Source organism: Gobius niger, assembly GCF_951799975.1.
Source record: "Gobius niger genome assembly, chromosome: 17".
Taxonomy (NCBI): Eukaryota; Metazoa; Chordata; class Actinopteri; order Gobiiformes; family Gobiidae; genus Gobius; species Gobius niger.
Window position 1 is genome coordinate 26708774 of NC_136868.1, and position 26065 is coordinate 26734838.

Sequence of the window (26065 nt, forward strand, 5' to 3'; positions counted from 1 at the left end):
TACAAGTCCAAAGGATATTATCTTGATTGAAGCTCGAAGTGTCCTGTCTGAGTGCATATCATTTACAGAGATTACGGGCACTTAGGAGCGGCGGGCCACGCTTTGAACAGGTTACATCATCATTATACCCTTAATCATATCAACAAACACTCACTTTGGAAATGCACTTTCGACATCACTACAAAGAGTGCTTTTCTTAACACAGTGCTTTGACAGGGGCGGTGCAGGCAGACGTGGGGAGCGATGAGAAGATGAAGTGGAGTGGAGTGACAGCCGCAAATGTTTAAAGGCCACTAATACAGTATTATACTCGCTACAGAGCTGCTGCCCCAAATAATGAAGACGCTTAAGGCAGAACATTTGAAGGTTGAAGTGAGGGGTAAAAGGCACCGGAAGATGACTCAACACGCTGCGCAGCTACATTAAACCTATCACTGTGCTATGTGCCTGTACAAATAGGTCAACCCATTCTGCGGTGTGTGCTGCGAATGCCTCTTATGTGCGACCCCGAATGAGGATACTGGTCTGCAACTCTCCCACCGCTGTGTCTCATACCTGACACGTCTTACACAACCAGACTCCACAGAGAAGCATTATCCCACACCACATCTGCGCACTGTCAGTCACTGAGAGGAGCCAGGCCTTCTCAGACCGTCAGAACAGGCTAACAACGTTACATCCCGGCCGATAATGCTGTTGTTTTGGGGGTTTTTCCTTCCCCCCAAACACTATCCCGTGTTCCCAGAACCCGCAGACACAAAAGAAGTAGAAAGTGCCAAACGTCTGGGTGATAAAGATTAGATTGAAGAGCACTGGCTACAAAGTCATTCCATATGACTGATACGGTGTTGACTTTTGATAATGATCAGTGTCCTAAAGCTTTTAAGATAGAATATTTGACGCGGCATGAAAAGGGCAAATGTTTTTTATCACCTTATTTGCACCAATCACATAAAGCAACATCTCTAATTTTCAATAATAGACGCTTTAACAGCCCACATGTGCAGAATAAACCTATAATTACTTTGCTATGTGACAATAAACTGGGTCCCATGTGCTTTTGTGATGACCATCTATTATTAACTTCAGTACCACTTGGTGTCATACAAAGGGGATTGGGCTTTCCAGGTGCATAATTACACCTACGTCTTAACGGACAGCATCTGCGCCAATGGTGACAACCTATTAGTCATTTGTTTGTGCAAAGCTATTGTTATTGTAGCGTTCAACGAAAATGACTTCAGATCCCTGTCCTTGGCGTCTGATTAAATTAGGGCTATTCAATTATATCTTTTACGGGGGCCAGATTTCTCAGAGGTCACTGGCCACTGCACTAAACGTTCTCTGGGAGATAATAGATCCATGGAAAGGTGACAGAGACCTGGAGGTCATGTGCACCTTTACTGGCTGCTCTCGCCTCGAACTGACCAACCAAACTTACAGCCGGACTGCACTCAACTCAACAACAACTTGCAACTCTTAATTTTATCAATAGTTAAGCTGCTTCAATCCCCTCTATCCCTGGATAAAATGTCTCCGGGCTTTTTGTGCAGAATGAAGACATGGTAATTCGGAATGCACAGCTGACATACCAGCACAGACACCTTGGATAATATATTTATTTGAAGCATGACTTAATGAGGTATGCTGGATGGTGTTTCTTATTAGCTTGTAATTATGAGCAACCCATATCTTTGAAGTACCGCTAATGCATAAAGATTGTTGTTGCTCTATTATTGTCCGTGGGTGGATTGGGCAAAGTTGTCATGCCGGAATGTAATTATCAGCCCTAAGAAACTGGTAATGCCTTTGCTGATTAGATTGGTGTGTGAGAGTGAAGTGCTTTACTATAGCTCATGCTGGTTTTGTCATCATTTGGTTTCCTTATCCCCATGTGTCAGTACATTTAAGTTATTACATCTATGTTATTAACACTATTGGCCAAGATTAAATCCTGCGTTCTGTATGGGGTCAATTTGAGTGCATTTTACACATCACTTAGCCTGCCCCAGGAATTAAACTCTGGGAATTTACTTCACACGACCGCAGTCCGCAGATGTTGTGCTATGAATCCAATTAATTGTAATCCTTAAGATTTTATTATGATGCACCTGCGCTGTCCAGCATATAGCGCGTAATTGCTCATTTATTTGAAAGCACCATATGCACAGTAGCCGTAATGTTGGACTTGGTCTTCACTGCAGAGGCCTGTTAACCGCCAGGAAACGGTGAGTAATGCGCAGGTGCTTGGGTGCTGCATGTTTACAGGTGTGTAAAAACTCTCACGTGCACTACGTGCCAATGAACAGATGCGTAAATTTAGTGGTCGGCCAAAATACTTTTTTATAACAGACTTTCACAATGAGAGAGCTGGCAGGTTCGACTTTCCTTTGATTCAGCTCTAATGAAGCTTGCCGTCCTGAAGCGGAGTGTAAAGACAATGGATTGAAGAGATGCTTCAAGTAAATGTGGAATTTCTTGGACAAAAGAACTGCTGCGTGTGTGTTTTCTCACCCCTTGCGTGACTCTGGTGCTGCTGTCCCTCCGGCTCAGCTCCTGCGATCTCGAGTTTGCCCGTGTGTGGGTGTTCAACGTATGTACATTCGTATGCGCATTTGTGTGCCCGTGTTGAGTCCGTCTGAGCGGGGACTGTATCTGCTGCGGGCTCCAGATCACCCTGTAGTTGTGCACAGGTAGGTCCCCTTCCCTCGGGGCGTCCCACCGGATCAGCACCCCCACGGTGGCAGCACTCCCTCTGCTGTGGACACAAGCAGAAGTCAGTCACAAATATGATTCCAGCGTAGACTTCAGCTTCACTAGATCAAAGGCCAGCGTGACTCTTGATATAGAATTCTCTCAGAGCTCAATATTGTTTCGTCAAAATGGGTGATCTGGGATTCCTGAAGATTCTATATTCTGTTCACCTAAAAGTATTTGTACACTACAGTGCGTGAAACATTTTTACCAGAAGAAAATCGGCAGCTAATCGATTTGTCCCACGACTCTTCTCTCAAGGTCAGAGTCCATGGACAAAGTTTGCTTATACTTACTTTACTTTGTGATAGAATTTTGGCCACTCTCTGGATGCATGATCTTGATCTCTCCAGTCTTACTGTGATTGTAGATCGAGTTGTGTGGTTGAACAACTTAGCCCTAATACAAAGGATTGATTCATTTTGTTTTTTCTTAAATTCCTATGGAAAAACAGTGTAAAGTTCCTCTCCCTATATGAGTGTCACATCATCCCAACCTGCAAATTACACTTAAAGGCTCTATATCTGGTTCTGTTTTAGTGGAACAAAATACTGTGCATCGCATTATGAAGCATTTGTATCAAGAGCTTGCAGGCTAGTTTGTTAGCAGGACAATGATCCAGCAAGCTGACAAAAATGCTTATAAACTATATGAGAATTGACACAATTTGTATTTAATATACAAAAATAAACAAAAAAACTGGTACATGGCCTTCAAGAAGTCTTAAAACTTCATGTTTGCAAACTTACAGTATCACAATGTTCATACTCTGATCCAAACTTCACTTGTTTTCATTCTTCTGCTAACGTGTTACTATGCAGCAAATACCATTCCAAAAACCTAAGGCACTGCAAAATCCTACCACTATTTATTTGGAGACTGCTTTCAATTAGGTTTAATCTTGGTGGTTTGGTCATTTATATTAGCGTCTTAAACACAAGCTACTATCATGAGCTCACTCCTGTCATTAAAAGTTTATAGGAATGTCACTGTGATCCAAGCAGGGATGAACTTCCAGTGAACTTGCACGAAGTCAAACACACTTTTACTAGAAGGTCTATATTTAACATGTGATGCAGTGTGATACAGTTACAAGTAAGTAGCCGACTATAATGCTTTACCTTTCTGTGATTTGTGAATGTGCCTGAGAGGCGCTCCACTCCACCGTCTGGTTGTCCACCCTGATGTTCTGAGGAGGTTCAGGGGGGGATGGGTCTGTAACAGAAGGTGAGTGCAGCACGTATAAGACAAACAATACATGAAAGAAACTTAACTGAATTTGAATTAGCATTTAGCTCAGAGGACACTTTAAGGCAGTGATTTGAAAAGAAAAAACAAATCTCAAAAAGTCTGTGCATTCGTTAACAATTTCTAACTCGGCTTTGAGCTCATCTATAGGATATGTGGTCGACAGGTTGACAACGGCTGAAAACATCTGGATTGTTCAGGATTTGCGATGATAACACTGCAAAAAGTAAATATCAAGCATTGGCTTAAATGACTTGAATAGAGGAAATGTATCCTGTTTTTGTCGGTTTTCACTCATTTAGACACTTTTCCTGATCGGACCAAGTTTACTTTGCTTGTTTGAGGACATTTCAGACCAGTTCTAGGGTAAATCTCGCTTGAAATAAGAAAGTAAAATTGCCAATGAGATAAGACCAATTTTCTTACCCCTTTGGCAAAGAAAATGACCTGAAATAAGGACGAAATGTATCGAAACGAGTCAGAAACATCTCAGAACAAGTGAAATAATCCAGGACAAATGCCCAACAACTTCTTAACTAGTCAAAACAACTAAAATTTGGATTATTATGCTCAAATTGAGATGTTTTTACTGATCTAGTTAATTACTTTTAGCAGTGAACAGACTCTGAATAGTGTTCAGTCCTAGCCAAATTTCTAACTGTCTGCTAAATTTTAGGATCGAACACTGCATCTCCTTTTTATTTAAAGCCGCACGGTGGAACATCACAGGCTACAATAAAAACTCTTTTGATACAAATTAATACTTTTAGCTATTGTATTTTTTAATGGAATGTTACACACCGTAGTTTAAAAAGTAAGTTAAAAAATATCCATGAACAAAGGCAACTAATATCTTAGAATGATGATGTGCTGTCATCATATTGTGCATTGAGCCTACAGTGAATGATAAAATTGCAGAGCAAAAACAAAATGCTTTTCTTACTAATTTTGTAACCGACATAAACCTATATTTAACAGCGGTTAGAGCCTTCAGACTGTGCGGCTGCCCATGAGCTTAACCTAATTGTCTAATAACTCGGTGTCTAATGTGCTGCAGTAAAAGAAAATAGAGAGAGGCTATTCCGGGGGGAAAGGCCAATTTCCTTTTGCCCTTGTTCGAGTCCGCCAAGACAATTCAATTTAGTGCATCAAAGGTGCGTGACACAGGAGACGTCTCAGGATCCCTGTTCAGAAGCTACAGGACCACCTCAACTATATGTTCAACCAAACTCCTGTGTCTAATTAGGCCAGCATTCTGTGTTTGATTAAAACTACAAAATGTATCTGATTAGAACTACATTTCCCAGGAGGCCCCCAGGCTGCACAGAGATCAAAGTTAGAGTTAGCAGCTATGTCAGACTAAAAGGCTCGGCCCGCTGTCTGTGTGGTACGAGAAGCGTCTCAGCCAGCGGTAATGACTTTAAAGTGCAGGTTTGGGGTTTGGAAGTTACGTTGTATGAGGTAGTAAAGAGTCAGTGCATCACTTTGATGACGATCGCTGCAGTGGATTATCGCTGACTGGATTTAAAGACACAGCTAGAGTCTAGAGTATAAAGTTCTCCTTTTGGGTGTGTGAATAGTGGGAATTACTTTTGTCATCTTGTTACTCGAGGTAATAATAATAGTCACTGCAAGATTAAATAATGTTTTAGCTGTGACATAATCCAACAACCAAAATAATAACAATCTTGCAATTGCTATAAATAAACAATATAAGAGTAGATCATTTTTCATTCAAAGTACAGGAAACACAATCTTTCAGATCTTGTCATTTGTCAACATAAAGCTTCAGTCAATTGTAAATTTACAGTAGGAACCCGAGAAGTAACAATTATTCTGTCATAAAATTGCTCTAAGAAAAACAGTCCCTCAAGTACATGAATGCCAGTTGCCTCTGAGCAGAGTTACTGTACGTCCTTATATTAGAGCACTTGCTAATCACCACAATCAAACAGCCAAAAAGCTGAATGAATTGTCGTAAAGGCCGCTGTGGCCACAAACACACCAAGTGCGTGATGATTTGGCTGGTCCACACTGCAGTTTTTAGCGGGATGGTTTGCGTTTTAGATTGATGGGGAACACCAGAGCACCTGAAGAACATCACAACATGCAGGCTCCACACACACACAGGTCCCATGAGACCAAAGGATTTAACTCTGGACTCTGGAGCTTCTTCCCATTCCTTCACAGCTGGTCATTACTTTGAAAAACTCATATAGATCCTCTCCTCTGATACATACATAGTTTCACCGATTGACCCATTCCTTCACAGCTGGTCATCACTTTGAAAATCTCATATAAAGAGACAGCATGCTTCTTCATTCAGACGCCCACTCGAGTTAGCACCAGGTCGCGGCCGCGGTGCATGAACTACAGCCACCCCAACATGTGCCAGCTTCCTGATTTGTGACCCCTGGCCTTTCGCCCCTGACTAATCAGTGTAATGAAGGGGAAACACAAGACGCTGACCCCATCAGATGGGATTCCAAATGTGTAGCTTTAAACTTTGACCCGGTCCCTCGGAGTACACACACGCACCACACAGTCTCAATGCGCTAATGTGGCATAGGACACTGAGGACGCCTATCTCAAACTATTACAGCTCAGTCAGGCATAGACTGATATTCCCAGAGTTTACCTTAAAGCCACACTGTGCAACATTTCAACTCATCCAAATCCATTCTTTGATTACCCACAGTAAAAAAATAGCATTTTCTGTGTCTACTTATTAGCAGCAAGGTTGGTAAAATCCAAAATGCTATGCAGTGTGGCTTTAGATTTCTTTTAGATTTGTGATACAAAGATAAAAATGACCAATAACATGCAATATTACAACAACAACAAAAAAAGATAACTGGGTCATGACTTTTTCACAAAACCCTAAGAGGAGGAGATTCAGAAACGGCTCTAAAATGTCATCATACTAAGTGTGTTTGAAAGACAACACCATTTATTTCTATTGACCCAAATAAAAAAGTTTTTGGGAACAAGAAGTTTTGGGATAATTCTCTTTTTTTTCCTTTTTTTTCTTCTATTTTTATTCATTCTGTACAATCCCAACATTAAATTAACAGTTTTGTACGGAGAGCTGCCGGCTAACTTTGATATTAAAGTGATAGTCTGGAAGTCTAAATGTTATTGCATTTTGTTGTAAGTAAGTAAGAATATATCTCTATTATTTTTTTGGAAAGTCCCGCCTTCCCACATCTCAGCAACTAATCAAACTCTAGTGTCCTCCCACGTTGACCAATGAGGCAAGCTTTTCCTATCTAGCCAGTCAGGTCCGATCAGGAGGGAGGGGGAGGAGCTTGATCATTTACTTTTGAAAATTCTGTTATTTGTCTCCTCATTCTGCAAATTAAGAAGGGCTTTGTGGTTAAAGAGGGGAGGAAATTGATTATTTCATTTCAAATGTCACTCTATTTCTCCTGACTTTGCAAAATGACAGACAATCACTTTAAGTCATCGGGGGGTTTCTTGGATATATGACCCTAGTCTGCACATATTTGGTGTTATAAAGTGATATGGTTGTAATTCATATTTTTGACAAATACATGCCAACATTTTCTGTCCCTGTACACATCTTTCACTAGTCATAAAAACAACCGTTCCCCCAGAGTTTCTCCACTGCCTGAGGAATCGGACCAATCTGACCTCTTGTTCTTGACAGCAGTGGAAAATGCTATCTCAGACACCGCTCATAATCTCCCACATGGGTTCAACTGATAACGTGAAAGTCTTTTGCTTTTTCCAACACTCTGTCCGAGCTCATCAGTCACATATAAACATGATGTATGCGCTTTGGCAGGGAGGCTCATACAGTCCGCCAATCCTTGATCAACACCAAACTAACAAGGTTGCTGTACATTCACTGCATGACCTCCTATTGTGTCTTCACGTCTCAAGTCCTGCTGTGCACCTCTAGTCGTCCCTGCAAAACTGATTGGGAAACACTGTCATGTGCTGTGTCAAATACTCCAATGCATGTGTGTCTAGCATAAGTTCTTCATATACTCCTGTTTCCTGAACGTATTTTATGGCCTGTTTGATAGTTTTCCCGCTGTGGGTTCCTTATCCATCAACTCTGAAAGGCGCACAAGGGAAACTGAGGAAGAAAAGTGTTATATTTGCATTTAAGATCCGCAAAGCTGGGTCCACAGGCTACAGTGATGTAGAAACGGTGAATGGTAGGGCTCTGTATACAGTCTTAGTGTTACCTTTGTTGGAGATGTAGTGTTTGCTGGGAGTAGTGAAGCCTCGGCTGCCCTGGCTGTTCACTGCTGCCACTCTGAACTGGTACCAGCGCTGGGACCGCAGATTGGACAGGAGTACGTCTTCTGAGAGAGTCTGGGGATATAAAACACAGCAGAGCACATCAAATAAGGTTCTTTATTTGTCATTATACGACAACTGTTCAACGAAATTTGTCCTCTGCTTTTGACCCATCCTTCGACACCGCTGGGACGACCCGTGAGGAGCAGAGGGCGGCAGCAGTAGTACTGCGCCCGGGGACCCATCTCCAGATGTGATAAGAAGTTAATTAAACAAGGCGCCAAACTGTTCAAATGCACTGTCCCTGTGACTCTTCAGCCTCTGTTCAGTCACAACAAATCCATCATACTTTCCCTTCATCACCAGGCTCCGCAATCAGTAGCATTAAGTTAGACGTTCGTTTTTAATTTGACGCTTCTAAGGGATGTCTCATACTGTAGCAGCTGTAAATATAATTGGAAGAATAACAGACATCTAACCAAGTCAACGCTATTGACTCTGACACTGGGAAGTCTGGAGTGATCACTTTACTTCTACACACATGTTTGAGGATAAAAGGAGACGTCTGATGTGGTTGGAAAGAGCCCGTACAAACACAAGGTCTTCCACACAAGAGGAAGACTAGAGAATCCTTCCACTAAGGAATCTTAGTGGAAAAAAAACAATGCTACGTGCCTGGGTTTCAAGATAGTTTGATAAGTGGTGCTTGTTTTGTTGGTATGTACCCAAAGTAGGCTTGAAAGCCTTAAAGGGAAATATTTATAAGGTAGTTATAAAGGATGTGATGCTCAGTGTAAACTCTTTGATGATATTATGGATTCTTGCATAAGGTCCAATATTATGCTTTAATCAGGTTTTGTAAACTGCTTTTGGACAATGTCTTGCTATTTTTGTTGCATATGTGTCCAGAAAACACCCTTGGACTCAAAATGTTCTAAAATAATCTGCACCGAGAAGAGAGACCAGTCCTAGAAGACCTCAGGCTATAAAACTACAAACAATTTGATGTCTTCGTTTGACGCAGTAGTGTGTGTGCAGGCAATTTGAGTGCATCAGACAGTGATGAACTGAGAATGCAGGACTACTGACACATGGCTGAATGAAACAAAACATCACTCCTGGTATACCTTTTTTCTTTAAGGAAGGAATAGAACAATACAACATTGTTATATTGCTCAAAAAAGTAGTTGATTTGGCCTGGAATAGGACCTCTAACAATGCCTGGACCACTGACAATGCTGATTAAATAAGGTTCAAAGTTGATAGTTCATCCCCCGACAGTAGAACGCTGCCCTGAACTTCTAAGTAAGTATGTCATTTTATTTCTTTGTTTAACAACAAGGTCAGGGCACAGAAGATATTATTCAGAAAAGATGCTGTGCACTAAATTTAAGCACAAGCTCATTTCCATGTGTTGTCCTTGGGCAGGCAGTCACAGGTACCGCAAAGCTATTCTCACTTAACAGGGTGAATTATTTGAATTATGAAAAGAATTGATATGCAAGTTTGTCATAGTGAGTTATATCAACATCAAAATACAAAGTGCTTTCAACCACAGCCTTTTAACACTCTTTTATGCATTGGTGCTGTGAACGTAGCCTGGAAAATCATATTACTGCACTGCGCTGGAATTCAATCTGATAATGGTGAAATTAAGTGATTTAGCCCGCAGAATTCCTCCAGATTCCCGTGTTTTGTCTGTCTGCCGGTGCGAATGTAATGACTGTCTAAACCCTATAATGAGCGCTCAGCCGGTGGAACGAGCCGCGCTGCCTGTGGTTCCTTGTTTAAAAACTGGGCTTATTTACCTAACCCCACACACACATACACAAACGGGACACACGCGGGGCAGGGGAGCGGAGCATAGAGGGTTTACCCTGGCAGGACAGGAGGCTGGCCCGAAAGCTCTCGTTTTAGACAGATGAGGTGGAAACATAGTCTTAACATCCATCCCCACAGCTGAGTGCTTTCATCATTCAGACAAAGTGAGAGTTATGGGGTGTAACATTTGTGACAAACGCTGTGTGTTCCTTTAATAAAGTCTCAGGGAACTCTTCTATGCTTCTTAGATTTCTGCGCTGTAAAACACAGGATATTACAGCAGCCCTGAGCAGCTAGTGACTCAAAAGTTCTCACTGTAGGATGCCTAACTGGTAATTATTCATATTAAACGGGCTGAGAGGTTATGCAACTTTCGCCTCATGTCTGAATTCCCTCTCCCATCAATCTTTAATATACTACATGATATAATGACTTCCTAGCCGGGAAGTCATTACCAAATCTTGCACAAGACGTGGCGATGAGATCCCGGGTGCTGCACTAAGGTTCCCAACTGGTCCTGTAGGGTGCCCCAGCGGCATTTAAGAATGGGTTAAAGGCAGAGGACAGCTTTCACCAAGGGGACATTAAAGTGTGCCTATGTAAGATATTGTACGACGAGTTTTTTTGCTTTTTGAGCTTTTAAAGGAATAGTTTTACATACTGAGATATGTTCTTACCTGAGCTTAGATGAGTTGATGCGTAACTGTCTGGTCTTTGTGCGTGCACTCAGTCACGCAAATAGACCAAAGACGTTGTTAGCAAGGTAAAATTACGGCTTACCATACAGTACCCCTTTTTATCCGCTTAGAAAATCCATCCATCCATCCAAACTAACTGTATTTAAATTGGGAAAACGTCGAACAGCTTGGTCACTTCTAACTTCACCTTAGTTTGGAGCCATAGGAATATGCTGGGAGAGGTTAAATGCAAACAACATCTTTGGTCTAAAAGCGTGACTGAGCGCGCGCACAAAGGCCAGACAGTTACGCATCAACTCGTCTAAGCTCAGGAAATAACATGTCTCAGTGTGCAAAAACTGTGGCCAATTCATTTAACCATCGAACGTTTCCACATCAAAAATATACCTGCAATCGTGTTTTACATCATTCACTGGTATTTTTTACACCAGTGGTTCCCAAGCTTTTTTGTCTGGTGGACCCCTTGAGGTGTTAATGCATACACCGAGTACCCTCTATCTTGAGGATCTTGCCAACATTGTTACAAAGTGACCAGCTAAACTAAGATTATTCAGCATTTATGAGAGTGTTGTGTTCAAAATAAAGCTAAATCTTTTCTCTCAAATACATTTTTTTTTAATCCACCACAGGTTGGGAAACAATCTCTTTGACCAGTAGTTCCAAAAGTGGGGGTCGGGGGACAAAGAAGTGGGTCACAAGTTGAGACAATATTTTTTACACTTTTGATATTGAATATATTTTTGATTGAAAAAAGTATATTTTAGTGAAATGAAGCCAAAATGCAGTATCCAAACTAATAATTTAACCAGATTTTTTTTTTTTTTGCTGCTTCAGTTGTGATAAATGCTCATTACATTTTACAGAAGGGGCGATTTTTTTGTTGAGTGATTCTGGGGGTCGTGGCTTGAAGACTTTGGGAACCCTGTCTTAGGCAATAGCCTGATGCCAAACACTGACATTTTCAGAAAGCTATGATGGTCCTGTAGAGAAAGTGTGGTAATGAATGGTTACCATGGAGACGGTAGTCCATGGGGAGGCGTGGTCCTCACTGGGGTGGATGCCTGAGTTCCAGCGGGACTGCAGGATGTAGACCACGGGCTCCACGCTGACATTGAACTTTGACACCCACAACACCCGCACCCTGCCTTCCAGATCCTCCACGAAACTCATCTCCCTGCGTGGCTTCAACGGGACACCTGCAGGGGGCGCAACAACACGATTACAGCTAGATGGAGTTCATTAGATAAAGAGCAAAAAGAGAGTCTTGAACCATGGACGAACACTCAAACCAAAGCAAAATAGACAAAACATCAAATAAAGAAAACGCTGAAACCTTTGTAGAGGTTGGCCGGGAGCTGGCAGGTGTGTCCGCAGCTGTTAGAGCAGCACTTCCTGGGGGCGGGGCAGTGCAGGTCTGAGGAGCAGCTCTCCACACAGGCAGCAGCAAACCCAGAGGCCTTCTGAGGGGGAGGACAGTCCCCCTGCCGGGACGTCCTGAGTGAGGACACAAACTCACGGCTCGTCACGCATTCAGTCTGTTTCTGAGGGGGAAAAGAGGAAGTGGAGGAAGTAGAAGAGGAAGAAGAAGAAGAGGAAGAAGAAAAGGAAGAGGGAGTGAAAGAAGGAGTGGAAGTGGAAGAAGAAAGGACGAAGAGAAAGAAGAGGAGGCGGAGGAAGTAAAAGAAGAGGAAAGAGAAGAGTAAGAAAAAGAAGAAAAGGAAGGAGGAATAAGAGAAAGAAGAGGAGGTGGGGAAGAAAAAGAAGAGGACAGAGAAGAACAAGAGGAAGGGGGGAAAAGGGAGAAGAAGAAGGAGAAGAAGAAGAGGGGGGAGGTAAAGAGAAGAAGCAGAGGAAGGCGAAAAGGAAGAGAAGTTGAAGAAGAAGAGGATGAGGAAGGAGAAGGAGAAGAAGAGGGAGAAGAGGGGTAGATGAAGAGAAGAAGTAGAGGAAGGAGAAAAGGAAGAGGAAGAAGAAGAGGAAGAAGAAGAACAAGAGGAAGAAGGAGGGGAAAGGGGAGAAGAAGAAGGAGAAGAAGAGGGGGAGGTAAAGAGAAGAAGCAGAGGAAGGCGAAAAGGAAGAGAAGTTGAAAAAGAGGATGAGGAAGGAGAAGAAGAAGGGGAAGAGGGAGAAGAAGAAGAAGAAGAAGAAGAAGAGGGGTAGATGAAGAGAAGAAGTAGAGGAAAGAGAAAAGGAAGAAGAAAAGGAAGAGGAAGGAGAAGAGGAAGAAGAAGAGGAGGAAAGAGATGAGGAAGAAGAAGAGGGAGATGAAGAAGAAAGGAAGAAGCAGAAGAAGAAGTGTAGGGAGAAGAAGAAGAAGAGGCAGAGGAAGTAAAAGAAGTGGAAGGAGAAGGGGAAGGAGAAGAAGAGTTTTAAGCTATGTTTTCTTTTAGGTTGATATAGACTGGTAATCGAATGCAAACATAACAACTTTACGTTTATAACACTGTACGTTCAGTCGACATATTTACAGCATCTGACCTCTGACCTCTTCAGTCCTGTATAGAGCAGTGATGGAACGTTTCCTATTGCTAAACTTACCCTGACCTGACTTTTGGAAGCTGACCTAAGTTTGCATGCTTTCATGTGTGGTTTCAGATCGGCAGAACACAAACATGAGCTTTCCCTAACAGTGTCGGACGGCCCTGTTTTGCTAAGACCCTGCAGCCTGTATGCCTCAGCTATTGTGATGAAAATGTAATCTGTCCCACGACCACACAAACAACCATTTAACACTATATGCACACTCGCACATTAAGGAAAATATGTTGGCCACAATAGACCAAGACTTTTACCATACAATTACACCATATACTCCAAAGTCCGATTTCTTTTTTAACCTTTAAAAAAAAACTTCCCTCAGGCTTGTAGACTGCACCGTACACAGAGCCACCTTAACCAATGGGCTAGCAGGGGCTGGAGCCCAGGGGCCTATCAGAATTAAGGAAAGAAGTAAAAGGTGATTCGTTGATTTTCATGTCAATCACTTCACTTTGCGGCAGGACTAACTGTGCTTCTATGTGTGTACCTGGAGTAGCCCCACCCTACCTGGCCCAGATGGATGCATGTAGGAGTACCAGGGTTAGGGTTTTTGTGGGGTTCAGGGTTAGGGTTATAGGTTAGAGTTAGGGTTAGGGTTTGCGCTGAGGAGGGGTGGGGGCCTACAATGCTGTTTAAGTCCCGGGGCCTATGGGTACATTAAGGCGGGCCTGACCGTACATTATCACTATCACAACAGTGAAGGGAAGTAGTTGTACCTCTTTTTTTAATGCATAATATTCAAATCATACATAGCAATTGTAAACCTGGAAGTAGCGGCGATCCTAAAAAAAAACATCCTTGCACAAATTTTTTGTTGCAAACATTAATGTGCTGCTTTGACATTGGTTGCTTATGAACTTGTGAAAATGTTTGGAATTTGGATAGTAAAGTACTACCCACTAATGAGTTTGAATCCCAAACAAGAATTTAAGCTTAACTAACGCTCTTATATTCATATTTCTTTGATCATTTCTTACCTCGCAGGACTTTGGAGACAGCACTTTCCGGGTTTCCCATAATTCTTTGCACGGCTGAAGGCACTGCACAGAAAGACAGACAGCATTGTTAAATTTAAAGCAATAGTTTGGAGGCATTTTTATGATTTGTGCAAAAAGGAGCTAACGTCCACCTGAAAAAGCACATGATGCCATCAGGAAATGAAGACAAGGAGGCATCGTGTCATGGCGACATATAAACAAGCAGAAACTTCCATCTCTCTTTTTTGCCTTTTTCTGTGAACTGCATTTATAATTTCTATGTTCCACATTGTTTGCTGTGTTTTGGTGATTTTTCACTGCAGAGAGTCCGTGCTAGCCATGAAGGACCCAGCTTTTATCAGAGTAAAAAAAGCGGCTGGCTCATAAGCTGAAGACATTTGAGACCTCCAAATGTCTTCTTCTGAAAGACTGAAGAGGCACCAACAGCCCCCCACACCTGCAGCACAGTGGAGTCGTCACAAGAGGAGCTACAGGAAACACAAAAGGGACAAACAAGGAGGTATCCCAGCAAGACTCACAGCTAAGCCACACAAATCGTATTATATCATATTATTAATAGACCGTCTTTCCCGTTTACCACAACGACCATGTTCAAGAGGGAAATCATGGCGGATTCATGGACTCCTCCTCTCCAGCTCTGACGAGGCATGATCCTAAAAAGGGCAAAAGGGCGGGATCTTCACTGTAGACTCCGCCCTTGTGTGGTGTGTAGTTCAGTTTTAGCCGCGCAGCTCCAATGCTAACAGTCCGGCCCTCATTAGTATACGAGATTTCTAAAACGTTTCTTACGAAAACCATTCTGGTTTCTTTAATTGTGCTTAACCCAGTGTTACCAAAAGAGGAATATCTAGCTGTAGAAAGATTTAAAAAAAATACGGACCAGGCTTTACAGTTGTTTAGAACATGTCTAAAGTCCAATGCTATGCAATGTAAAACTAGCTTGTTCTGCCGCCGCTATGGAGGTACTACAGCAATGCCCCTTGCACCGTCTTCATGATTCTCAGCTACAAGTGGCATTGTTCCCCACAATTGTTCTGACTAATGTCCGCTCATTGGAGAATAAGAGGGATTATATTCATCGGCTCCGCTCTTCCCCGAAGATGGTGAAAAACTGTTGTGGAATGGACGAAGCTGCGCAGGAAGAGCTGACCAGTGCAGGACACCACGCTCTGAAACAGGGACAAACCCAGGAGGTGCTGCACCGTTTCAGAGGAGCACAGGCCTCAGTACTCCAAAAACATGCTGGTCAGGTTGGCCCACAATGGCGGTACGCTCAGTCACAGTGGACTAACACAACACCTGAACGCAATTCTGTTGTACAATTGTTCAATAACCGATAAGGCACTTTCTTACTTCTTATTGAAAGCAGGTCGAACCGCGTAATACGAGACACAATTCCCTCTCCAAATGGTTTTTCACTTATACTGTCACTATTCAATAAAAAGTTGGAAACACAGTCTTTCATTTTCTCGAACACTACTGATTCAGAAATAGCTAACCCTGACACTCTTTCTAGTTAATATACAAAAGTTCAACCACATCGCATGTTTTGTGCCTTAAGGATCAATAATAAACATCACAAAACATTTTCAAAACAAGGGAACACAAAAATGACTTCAAAACCGCACACAGTTTGCGGGCGTTGGTCAAACTGTCCGGCCACAACAGCTTCCTCTCAGCAGGTCCACGCGGCCATCTGGTTCAGCACCTCCTCAGTGAACCGCTGAGTGATGGCTCTTACCAAATCCAAAGCAGACTCCATATAAAAACTGCGGTTTCACCTACACCCCCATCTCTCTCTCTCTCCCTTATGTCTGTCTGTTATAACCCCACACAGCCTGGCTTTAATCAATCCCCCAATTCATTCCACCTTTTCCAGCTCCACTCGAACATCGCATCAACAAAAGACTTAAAAACACATGAAAGGAAAAGGCTACCGGGGATGTATTGTCAATTCTTAATACTGTTTTTGATAAGCTTATTCCGCGGGATGATGACAATTGACATGTTTTCACATCTGGTTTGGATACGTTGGGGTGGGGTGTTTTCTTTTTTTTTTTTTTTTCCGGACCCGCTTTTAGGCCCTACATGATAGATTGTAGATACTTTTTCCCTCAAAAGTGAGTCATGGCATCGCGGACCACAGATAATGGGATGTCAGCAGGCGGCGCGACGGCCGTTTAATGTTTAAAAAATTGCTTCATTTCTTTTTGAGTCATGGAAATAAAAGCAAAAGCAAAAAAAAAAAAAAAAGATCCTCCACCCAAACGCTACATCCCCCAAGAGAAGCATTATAGGGAAATATCGTCTTCGCGGTGAGAAAGATCAGGTTAGATAACACGGTCTAAAGAGGATGAGGTGGGGTTTTGTAGTTGAGTAAACTTGCTGTGGTTATATGAATGAGAAAATTAAATCAGATTCTCGTGGGCCTTGTTTCAATCAGTTGATTTTGATTCCCTGAATGCAACATGAGCCCGGAGCCACTGTTGACTACATCCGGCTTGGATTCAGGTTCAGATTTTTTTTTTTTTTTTACAGTATTTCTCTCCTGAAGTCGAAATTTGAAATGGAGAAGGAGGCCATACCACCTTTGCTCTGACTGATCCCATCAGACCTGGGAAGCTAAGCAGGTAGGGGCCTGTCAGGACTTGGATGGGAGACCGTTTGGGAACACCAGGAAGCCTAGCGAATGTAGTACGTGAGTGAGTGGTTGGGGGTGGTCGGAGGGGCCGATGGCGCAGACTGGTTGCCTCGCTTCCGTCAGTCTACCCCAGGGCACCAGAACCGTACCAGAAAACCGTCCAGAAAAGCCCTATATAAAACCGATGCATTATTATTATTATTATTAAGGCGAGATACGAATAGGGAAAAAATGTATATTTACAGATATCAATTTGAAACTTTTGCTGTCGATCACTGGCATAAATGTGAGAAAAAAATACATTGCAAGTTTTCTGTCATTTTATCTTTTCATATAAGAACAAGGTGTTTTATGCCTAAAAATGCCCCAAATGTCCCATCTTTTCGGCGACGAAATCTGAATAACGGATAGAGCTACATTTAAATGTATGGTTTCATTTTATTGATGAATGAGTTGCCGAGACTTTTTCAGAGGGGATTTAGGATTTCTTGTTTAGTTTTAAAATAAATTTGTAAAAATGTAATTTTCGCCTTATTTTTTGACATTCAAAACTCAATAAATGGGGCTTAAGGGATTAAATAACCAAAAACATCCCTCTGAAAAATCTTCCAAATATTGTTCAGTCCAAGGCTGGAAAATGTGAAGTCTTTAGGTCCGACTGACGTGGACATAGTGTCGCCACAATGACAGAAAAATGTGTTTTGAGAAAAAGGCCCTTGAAATTGCATTCTCCCATATAAGTCTATGGGGGAACATTGAATCAGCGCAATATTTAAACATGTTATTGTGAAGATTAGGCATATTTTCTGTTTCCGGGTGAAAGCTTGTATGTTCAGAGACCAATTTGGCCCAAAATCTGAAAACTGAAAAAATTGAGTTTTGCCTGTAGTTTCTCCCCTTAAGGAGCCAGTTGCCTACACACAACAATCAGTAAACAATGAACAAATTGAAAATACTGAAAAAGTGATTATATCTTATTATTGTGTAAAAATCTATGCTCAGGGGCACATCAACAGTGGCACATCATCCCAAAGCAGAGACTGTTCCTTTCCGAAAAACGACTTTTGGCCAGGGTTTTCAGTGAGAGTGTCATGAAGCGTATGTAGAACGTGTTTTGTATTTTAGCGTTTACCGTGTTTGGTTTGCCTTATTTTTAATGCATGATTTTAGTGTCACATATTTGTTACTTTGACAACCTTACCTCACATGACTTTCGACCAGGGCCGTGCAGAGAGCTACAGATTTGGGGCAGGGGCTCGAAAATCAAATAGGGCTAAGAGACAACCCCGCGCTCAGAGGGATGGGCAGATGATGGGCCCGAAGTACAGCGGAGGGATTCCCTCCACGGCCACGTTCCATAAACTCAACAAGAGCAGCTCTCACCTGGAACACTGTCAGGAACATCAGGAACATTACAACACTGAGAATCTTCACTAGATCAGTAAAACTCTGGCATCTGGACAACAGAACCTCCGGTCACAGCGTGTAGTTACTTTTATCCATGGCTGAAAACATGGGCCTAGACTTTTTTGAAAGTTGAAAGACAGCACAACTGACTGAGAGCAATGGAGTGTAATAATCAGTGAACAAGCATAAAATAATGGATTTAGTATCAGACTGCAACGCACTGCAGATGGCTATAGATGTAACCTCCAAATAAAATGCCTGTCCCCCACACTCCGCAACCTCACGTGTAAGCAGATCCCAGTGTGTGATGTGTTTGGTGAATGAGCTCCCCCGGGGTCCCGTCCTTGAGCCACGGGCTGCTCCGGGGGTTTAAATCTGTCAGAATCTCAGCGAAAAACACCTCGCGCAAATGTACAGCCGCAAATCAACAGGTCCCCTCTCTGAGCGCACGGCCCGCCACCCAGTCGAGCCTCAGCCGAACGCCAAAAGACCGAGCAGCGCTTCCCCTTCGTCAGCCTCCTTTGTAAATCCTGATCCCGCTTGTTTTTGTCGCCCATCTTCACTCACGCAAACACACACACACCCAAACGACCCCGCTGTGCTTTCACCGGCGAGGCTTTGGTCTGATGGTCATGGATGTACAGACAAATAGGAGAGGGTGATATACCCGAAAAACTACACCGTATATGACGATTTTCTTTAGTTTGATCGCTTTTATTCAAGTGGATTTAAGTGTCTTTGTGGTCACTTTATAGCCTGCACTCACACTTTTCCATCCAAACCGTTCCCATTAATAATTCAACTGAGCCGGCTTTTACTTTTATTGGAGTAATGTTTGACCACTTTTACTCAAGTAATAAAATGAACAGGGTTTCCGCGGGGCATTAAATGAGCTGTGCCAAAATCAAGGCCTTAGGTGACATTAAAAAGCATTAAAGTGGATTCAAACTGGAAATAAATCTAAATCTATTGGAAAATCTTGACATTCATCGACATTTTTTACATTTTTTTTTTTTTTAAAGTAGCCCATTTTGCCTATTCTCTTTCCGAAATGTGCCTGTTTGAACCCCGATGGAGTACTTTGACCACCACTGTGTACCAGGAGTAGCCAGAGTAGTATCAGAGAACCCTATTCATGGGAACTGACTGATTGTGGGGAATGAAAATTTCCCCTCTAGACGTGTGGACTTTCACACTGCTCCTAAATCCCACCTACATACTGTATATCATCAGGCGTGCACTTTAGGGTGTTTGTCTAAGCGAAGCCAGGAGGTGACACAAAGACGTATGCGCTCGAATGAGACCCACTTGAAAGGTCAGTCGATGTTACTGCCTGTAACAACACGTAATGTAGATTAATGATGCTAGATGGGACCGGACGGAACGCATCCACGGATCTCCTCGAATATCTCCTCCATAATTAATCACACTCGGGCCCCGTCCCGCTGCTTTACGGCCCCACCTGCCGCGATGGAGGCTTGACAGACGCGCACTCGGGCAGGAAACCCAGAGGTGAGCGTGCGGTTTTGGAGAATAAGAGTGGGGGGGGGTTGCTGAGGAGGGGAGGGGGAGGGGGGTGTCAGGTGAGAAGGAGAGGGGAGATGAAAGACCGACTGTAAAGCCCAGAGAGAGAGACACGTCCAAAGAACGGGACGCAGGGCAGGCAGCGGCGGACCAGATGTGGCGAGATGTGAAGAAGTGTTTTCTGGTAATTTATGTTCCCGCCTTGTCGTCGCGCATGAGGCCCCGGGGCGATCACAACAAGCGCTCGCTGCAGATTTATACCCACGTGAGAAGGTTGGGTTTGAGGGCTTCAAACTCTGATGTGCGGGCAGTTTCGGCAGAGCTGCGCCACAAACACGTTACTCGCACTGAACAGAATTCTTTGGGGCCAGATCATGATTTGGATGCAGCTGTACTCGAGGTTTGCTGTTATTGCTGGAAACTTCTCCAATCTGTTGATAGGGCTTCTAATCACACATGCAACATATCTCAATACTGTCTCTCTTCACTCTCTTAAGTGCTTCAACTCTCCTCCTTAATCTCCAACACAGCGATGTCCAGGTCCAAGGATTCCCTCGAACTACACCGAAAGAAAAGTGAAGTGTGGAGACTTTAGAGCCGCTAAAGTGGTGCTGAGGTCATCAAACTGACAACTTTAAGAAACATCCTCAAACAAGATTTACATTTGCCTGCTTTCAGCTGCATTTCTATCTGCTCTCATTGACCCAATCAGCAAGTTTATGAAGCCAAATGATGCTGTTATATTGGTCTCTATTGGTCTCTACGCTGAATTTGTCTGAAGTTCTCCCCTGGTGTGTAGTTTCTTTTTTTATGTAACACCAGTCTTTCCAATCCAGAACTCAACGTATTTGATGAATGCAACAACAACTTAATTCTCGGACAGAGCTTTTGTTCTGAAGATCTAACCAAGCGTTTCATACAACTTGATCATTCTTTCACACTCAAATCCACACACTGCCAGGGTTTTGTGGCCATCGAGTCCAAAGTAGCGGAACAAATTCCAAAAATCCCTTTGAAAAGCCTGTTTGGACAGTAGACAGACCTGGAGGAACATGAAAAATCAGCCGGGGCGAACTGAAGACGACAGTGTGCTACAAAGAGGAGGGAGCGGGATCAGAGAGAGGAGACAAATGAGACGCTTAGTTCATCTCCTCCACAACTGATTTGTAAAAACTGACCTGAAGTTCTCCACCAGTCACCTCAGGCTATTCACCGAAATAAACTCTTGTGCAAACTTCAAAATTGGTTTCGCAATATCCACTACACTAATTTCAAACATTACACACCATCTGTTCAATATGAAAATCTTAAACCTCCCAGTTGGTCCTTTGAGGTAGTTCCAAACTCCCTTTTGAGATAAGCCTTTATTGAAACATCCGGAAATCATGCACCACCTGCTCTGGGAGAGCACGTTTATTCAGAATAAAAGTTCACCAAGGAGAAAGTCTGGTACTGAGAGTTGCAAACTTACTGAGATGTGTCAAAATGTGGACTTTGGCATCTAAACCTTCGCACGAAATGCAGACATACCACTTTAAACCTGATCAATCAGTGTGTATTTAAATAATACCGCCATTGCAAATGAAGATGCGTTTACTCTTTGCATCCAGTGTGTTGTAAATGGCACATGTCTTCAAAGGGCTGAAAATGTTCCCAGTGCTCCAAGACAAGTGTAATGTTTTGGAGAAATTAATTGAAAGAAATCAATTGAAAGCTTGCTGCAGTGAGTGGCATTTAGTATCTCGTTATGGGCTTGATCTTCTGCCTGGTGCAAGAGAGGGCGTTGCTTGTAAAAAAAAAAAAGAGAGACATGGACTGAGGCTGTTTATTACAAACAGCACTGAGCCCTGCTCTCCTATAGCAGCCTCACATTCTTTTTTCCGCTTTTACACCACCCTGCCTCGTGTTCTTCCTTTTGCATTATAGGCTTTTATAAACTCTCACAAGTCAAACCAAAAACTCAATCTATCCCACCGTGAGTTAAACACTGTCCGTGAGAGAAAGAGATGTACAGCGTCAGCCGGGCCCACTGTGGCTCGGGTCTGTGTTCATCCCCACTCCCCCTCCACCACGGACAGAGTCATAACATCGCCATGATCCACGGGTTTAGTCCAGCCCACTCAACGCGTCAGGTCTGGAGCTGGAAGATCTCACATTGTGCCGTAGAGTTTATTTTAGTGATTACTACACTGAAGTAGAATACACTATAATGACATCTACTGTGGTTTGAGTATTTGACCACTAAAGGCCACTACATTACTGCTATTGATAGAGTCTGATTCACTTGAATGTGCTCCTCATTTCATGGCACTGACAATAACCGCCTCCTCCTGCATCAGCTGTTTGCTTCGCATCATCACCTGGTGGGACTCTCTGTAAGTTTGACAACTCTAAATGTTTCTTAATTGGATTTAGCATCAAAAGCTCGATAGCCGAACACTTTGTTGTCAGCACAGAGTGTAACAACTAATCAGAATCTCTATGGCCATCACTTTGACCAATGAGACGAGCCTTTCTGTCAACCATTGCAGATATATTTTATTGTTTTTACCTCAGCCCCGATACTGTCTATTTATTGTTGTTTGCACCAAAAGTTGTAATGCCTTTCAATTTGATTTTGATTTGTCTGTTCTTTCCATGCTGTAAAATGTATAATAAAACCATTATTTCCAAGCATGACGACTGGCCTCTGTCCTCCGACTACGGCTTTTAAAAATGCAATATTTCAGCCAAGACCAAGACCAACCACTACGGCACTGCTATCGGACCACAACTCAAGCGGTGCAAAAGAAACAGCTGTAAATATTTCTGTAATGGCCTGTTCGGTTATGGGCACGGACTGGAAAGTGTGAAAGGCGATCGGACCGGTGGTGGTGTTTGTGGTCGGGCTAATTCTAGGTTAGTTTAACCGTATCGCAGGTCAAAGCTGTAAAAGACACTCTTCCATCTGGACTCAACTTAAACAAACCCTGGAGAAGGAGTTGAGAGAAATGATAGAAGGGGAAGCAGGGCCGATACACCTTTGTGCTTCCTTTGTTCTGAGTTGGTTCTATGGGACGTCCCGCTGACTGGCACACCTGGGGTATATTACCTCCACTGGCCCGTACATAAAAGCGGAGGGGCAGCAGTGTTTTAATGACAGAGGATGATCCACCGGGATGGAAACCACATGTGCACGGAACAGGTTACATTGGCTCTATGTGCGTTAAGCGAGGGGGCAGTGGACGCAAGAGCTGATAAGAACAAATAACAAGCCACTACTGTTTATCGTCAAGCTCGGATTCAGTCTGTCTGAGGAATTACACGGTCAGCCTTGGAGACGATTGGACACACGCTTTCGGGAGATGGTTTAGCAAAGGGGCAACAAGTACAGAAGCAATATCAATCCCCTCTGTCCCAAACATTTGATAGTTTGGTCATTTTGGACAGTAGTGTGGTCACAATACTTAAAGGGACTATACAGAGTTTAAAAATGTTAAAACTAAGTATGTTCATCCCCCTACATGTTCCAGCCATGTCCTAATGTGTAGAATGAGCTCAGACCTGTTCACCACAACTGCCTCTAAAATCCTGCACTGTCACTCAGAAAGGTGTTACTTCGGGTCCGAATTGCCGTCACGCACAAGCTTAATATAGAAGCTGCAGTTACGTTTAAGACCTGAGGTGGCAGTAGTGAGTATAAAATTACCAACTTGCATCAAGTTTCAAACTCGATCTCAATACTAAGCAAAAAACAAAACAAAAGATTACAAAACAGATTCAAATCTGTTTTGTAATCTTTTGTAAATTCACATTAGATAATGTAGTAATCCCATAAGTGTATTATGTCTGTATTGGAGGCCTAACTATGCTTTTTCAATACAAAAGGAGTTTCTGTCATTCCCTACAGAGTTTAAAAATGTTAAAACTAAGTATTTTCCTCCCCCTACATGTTCCAGCAATGTCCTAATGTGTAGAATGAGCCCAGACCTCTAAAATCCTGCACTGTCACTCAAAAAGGTGTTAATTCGGGTCTGAAGTGCCGTCATGCACGAGCTTAATATAGAAGCTGCAGTTACGCGTAAGACCTGAGGTGGCAGTAGCGAGTATAAAATGACGAACTTGCATCTAGCCCCTTTAAAAGAGGTTGGATTCTAGTATCGATCAATTAGCATTTTTTTTTTCTTTTTTTGTCAAGCCTAAATACTCAAGTATGAGATTTGCATTTATGAGGCTTTCACAGGATTCAGCAGAATTTGTGTTTATCGAGGGGTAAAATAAACGTTAAGTGGGATCCAGAAGGTTAAAGTTGCTTTGTAAATTGTAAATGCAGATATTTGTTTAAAAAAAGATCACAGCGTGCAGTGGATGTTCTTAAAAAGTATTTTTACAGATTGTGAACGAGCAGTAAGTTGTGAAACGTAAATGATCACATTTATACAGCATTTTTCTATAGGCACTCAAAGCGCTTTACATAAAGGAACGGGAGATGCAGTGTCTGCCCTAGGACACAACGACAGTGTACACCTGCAGGAGTCAAACCGCCGACCCTCTGGTCTACAATCTGCACCACTGTCACCCTGAGCTTTAAAATGTACTTCAACATTCACTCATGTCAAGAACGGAGATGTTTGAAATGTGTTAGAAAAGTCAGGAATGAGTTTGGACCACAGTTTAAATGTTACTCACTTGAACATTTGTAAACAAATTGTGTCCAGGACCTTTAAGTTAACCCATGCACTGCTCTGAACCCCCATTATATAATATGTTAATAGCACCTAACAGCAGTAATTCAGATCTGTATTAGGCCTTTAATACGGCCATTAGGAAAACTTATACAGGTCCCTGTGTATCCCATAAACATTATGCGGACGTTAGCGTCGCCAGCTCACTTTATAAGAGCCTGCAGAGGAGCACACTTTTCTAAGCCCTCTTTGACAAATTCTTTTTAAATTGGGTTCATAAAGATACAAAAATGTGCCTCCCTAAAGTGCAAATCTTACAACCCAGGGGTGATTTCTCTTCCAGAACAACTAACGACTTTTCTAACATCCAACTCTGTGACCCCTCGACACTCAGTTGGTTTGAGTGAACTGTAAAACGCTGTTGTTTAGTTGTTTTTGGTGCAATCTACTATTTCATTAAGCGGATCGAGGACAGTCTAATGTTCCCATGACGCACAAGGAACTAAAAAGTGAACTACATCAACATGTTCTTTTAACAAACGCGCGCGCCGTGGGAGCATTAACGGGGGCTGGACTTCCTCGGCTTGTATCATTCGTTATTGTGATTAATATTGGCAATTATAGCTTCGAAGTGGGACCTGCGCATTTCTCATCTGATTTATTTGTGTTGGCTCGGCCCGCTGACTTGTACAAATGAAGCTGTATCCACATGCGGCAGACTGTAAAATTAAAAACGGTGTGTACAGGAAAGACGGTGTGGAGGTGAGGGGAGTTAAAGGTAAAGCTATGGGCACTCCGAGGTAAAGCAGGAGGAGCTGATCACGCAACATCTGATCTAGTATGAAGACTCAGTGAGTCAGAGGACTGAACCCGCACACTCACACGGTTCAGATCCACATGTTAATATTGTGCATATTACTCATACTTCTGCAGCCGTTATGACGGTGATGAATTGGGCGATATTGGTTGCATAAAACAGAGGACAGCTTTCCCCCTTTCATAAGATGACTGGTCTTTTTCTTCGTCAACAATGAATTAAACAAATATTCTTCTGACATTGCATCACTGGCATCAGAAGCCTTTGATAATTGGTGTAATTTCAGAGCTAGTTGCTTCATGGTGATCAAGATTTCAGTGTAGGCAAGTTCAGGCGCAGGCGCAACATTGCTAGCATGTCGACAAAACACATTTCATATGACTAGAAAAACAAAAATCAGGTACAGGGCCTTTAATAACATGGTTGGACCTTTTCATACCAAGATGGGAGACTGTGTGGGAAGTGGTGGCAGCCTCGCTTCCAGGGCAGCTTAGGTTTATATACAAAACTTATTTCAGTGTGGGGGAGTGAAGGAACAACTGTAGCGTAACTTTGCATGTTAGTAAAAGCACTGATATAAAGCACCGGTCAAAAGTTTAGAAACACTTTTCATGTTTCGGCTTTTCTTTATTTTCAACCCTATTTACATTGTGTGAGTCTCATTGAAGGCATTGAACTATGGA

At 42.7% G+C, this 26065-nt stretch overlaps 1 protein-coding gene across 2 annotated transcripts in view; it reads right to left on the reverse strand.

The window, feature by feature from the left end:
- The window catches only part of anos1b (anosmin 1b), a 61134-nt gene that overhangs the window by 12281 nt on the left and 22788 nt on the right, over positions 1-26065 (reverse strand). Inside the window, exons 3-8 of one of the 2 annotated variants that reach the window (XM_079575602.1) lie at positions 14309-14371; positions 12127-12334; positions 11805-11989; positions 8220-8349; positions 3876-3969; positions 2515-2755 (exon numbers count right to left, since the gene is read on the reverse strand). In XM_079575602.1, the coding sequence (XP_079431728.1) occupies positions 2515-2755; positions 3876-3969; positions 8220-8349; positions 11805-11989; positions 12127-12334; positions 14309-14371 (921 nt within the window). Of the gene's footprint in view, positions 1-2514; positions 2759-3875; positions 3970-8219; positions 8350-11804; positions 11990-12126; positions 12335-14308; positions 14372-26065 lie in introns of both variants that reach the window. The other variant, XM_079575601.1, reaches the window with a different exon arrangement.